At 37.2% G+C, this 2,286-nt stretch overlaps 1 protein-coding gene across 1 annotated transcript; it reads left to right on the plus strand.

The window, feature by feature from the left end:
- Positions 1–1,250: 1,250 nt before the first annotated feature.
- LOC140830064 (uncharacterized) lies at positions 1,251–1,814 on the plus strand. The gene has a single exon (XM_073193346.1). It carries the CDS (start codon positions 1,251–1,253, stop codon positions 1,812–1,814), a length of 564 nt encoding a protein of 187 aa, XP_073049447.1.
- The last annotated feature ends 472 nt before the right edge of the window (positions 1,815–2,286 follow it).

Genomic DNA, 2,286 nt, shown 5'->3' on the forward strand with positions numbered 1-2,286 from the left:
CCTCGCTATTTTCGTCAAATCTAGTATTTCTAATTTAGTTTTTATCTTTTAAACATTGTTGTGTTTATGTCTATTATGAATTCGAGTAGCTAAACGTAATTACTTGTAGGGATTTAAGGGGATCCTACCCCAAACTTTGATTTAAATTAATTCACATATCGATTTCTGATTTATTCTTGATTATACTATTGTTTTATCGTGTTGTTAAAGCATATCTAATGTTAATAAAAATTTTATATTGCGAGTGAGATCGAGAGAATAACTTGTGATAGGAACGAGTAGTATAATCCGTGGATCTACAATTTACATAGATATATGAAATTGGATATGCGCCGATAGTCATAGTCCGGTAGGGCGAAAACTAGAGAATTTCATAGATCGACATGCGATTCACTCTTGATAAATAGTTAAAGACATTTAATTACTTCAGTGAGTAGAATTAGTTTGGCATAGCTCGAGAGTATTTGATCAATTGAATAGGAAATCCTGTCAGAAGCATATAATCATTATCGAACGAATTAATTAATTAACGAGGGGTAGGTGAACTGATATTCCCAACAAATTCATTTCTCATTGAATTTTTAATCAATCATTTTAGATATTAGATTTCATTAATCAATCCTTGAATAATTTTATTTGCATATTTATTTGATCATAGTAGTAATAATCAATCAACCAATTTTCGTTGCTAAAGATTTAATAACTGAAAATAATAATTTTCAAATACAGTCTTCAGTGGAACGATACTCGTACTCACGTACATTATACTATTACTTGACATCGTGCACTTGCGATTAATTATTGAGCATACAAAATCATATTTTTATTAAGGATTTCACAGTGCAAGTTTTGCTCGATCAAGTTTTTGGCGTCGTTGCCGGGGACTGTTAATCTACAATTTTATTTTCAATTATTTACTTTAGCATTCTCTATTTTACTTTGTTTGACACTTTTGATTTCTTCACAGGTATCTCTCCTTGTGCATGCCAAGGTCTCTAGATTCTGAACTAGAGATATTCGATCCCGAGATTGAAAGAACCTTATGCAGGAGACGACAAAAGCAGAGGCTTAAAGACATAATGAACAAGAACGAGCGTGAGTAGGAGCATCACGAAGATTTAAGGGTCGAAGAGCCAAGGCGCATACCCATGCTTGAGTATGTGCAACCGTCGCTTGATGGAGCGCGTCCAAGCATAATACGATCAACCGTAAGGGAAAACTAGTTTGAGATCAAGCTAGCCATAATTCAAATGATCCAGAACACTGTCCAATTTGGGGGGAATGCGCTAGATGATCCAAACACTCACATTGCCGACTTCTTAGAAATTTGCGATACTTTTAAATTTAATGGAGTTTCAGATGATGCTGTTAAACTACATTTATTTTCGTTCTCTTTGCGTGATAAAGCTAAATCTTGGTTGAATTGTTTGCCTGTAGGTTCAACCACAACTTGGGAAGATATGGCCAAGGCATTCCTCTTGAAATACTTTCCTCCATCAAAAACCATGAAGCTGCGAGCAGACATAACCACATTCTCTCAATTTGAGCAGGAGTCACTCTATGAGGCTTGGGAACGCTACAAAGATTTATTGCGAAGATGTCGACACCATAAGTTACCTCTTGGGTTAGTTGTCCAAACTTTTTACTATGGGTTAATTTCCTTTAACCGTACCATGATAGATGCTGCGGCATGTGGAAATCTGTTGAGGAAAACGGCCGAGGAAGGATACGAGTTACTGGAGGAGATGGCTGCTAGCAGCTATCACCCTCAATCTGAGAGGAACACTCAGCGAAGGAATGCAGGAGTACATTAGGTCTGAGAACCTGAAATTCCAGCAGCTAGCAAAATTCCAGCAGCTAGTAAATTTCAGCAGGATCTAAAAATTCCAGCAGACTCCCAGCGGACCAAAATCCAGCAGCAGACCCGAATCCAGCAGCAAACCAGAATTCAGCAGCAGAAGAACGATATTCCAGCAGACAGTTACTGATTCAGCTTAGACTCGTAACTGAAGCATTTATCACGGAATAAAGGCTGTTAATGGCAGATTATGGCCATTTATTTGGGAGACTAACAGTCAGAATCTTGCCTATAAATAACCCTCTCAAATCTCTGAAGTGGGGTTACACAAATCTGAGATTATCATTTGAATTTCGAGCTAAGGGAAGGTGCTTATTTTCGAGCAGTAGAAACCAGTGGCAAGAACGAGCATATTCCAGACTTCTACCGAAACCTTATTGCAAATTACAGTAAGTGGGCTAATATATAAATATCTTAGAACCCGTTTG

The sequence above is a fragment of the Primulina eburnea genome, chromosome 4, assembly GCF_022965805.1.
Source record: "Primulina eburnea isolate SZY01 chromosome 4, ASM2296580v1, whole genome shotgun sequence".
NCBI classification, from domain to species: Eukaryota; Viridiplantae; Streptophyta; class Magnoliopsida; order Lamiales; family Gesneriaceae; genus Primulina; species Primulina eburnea.

Coding starts and splice junctions, on each gene's coding strand:
- LOC140830064 (XM_073193346.1), top strand. CDS start 1,251: ATGATCCAGAACACTGTCCAATTTGGGGGGAATGCGCTAGATGATCCA.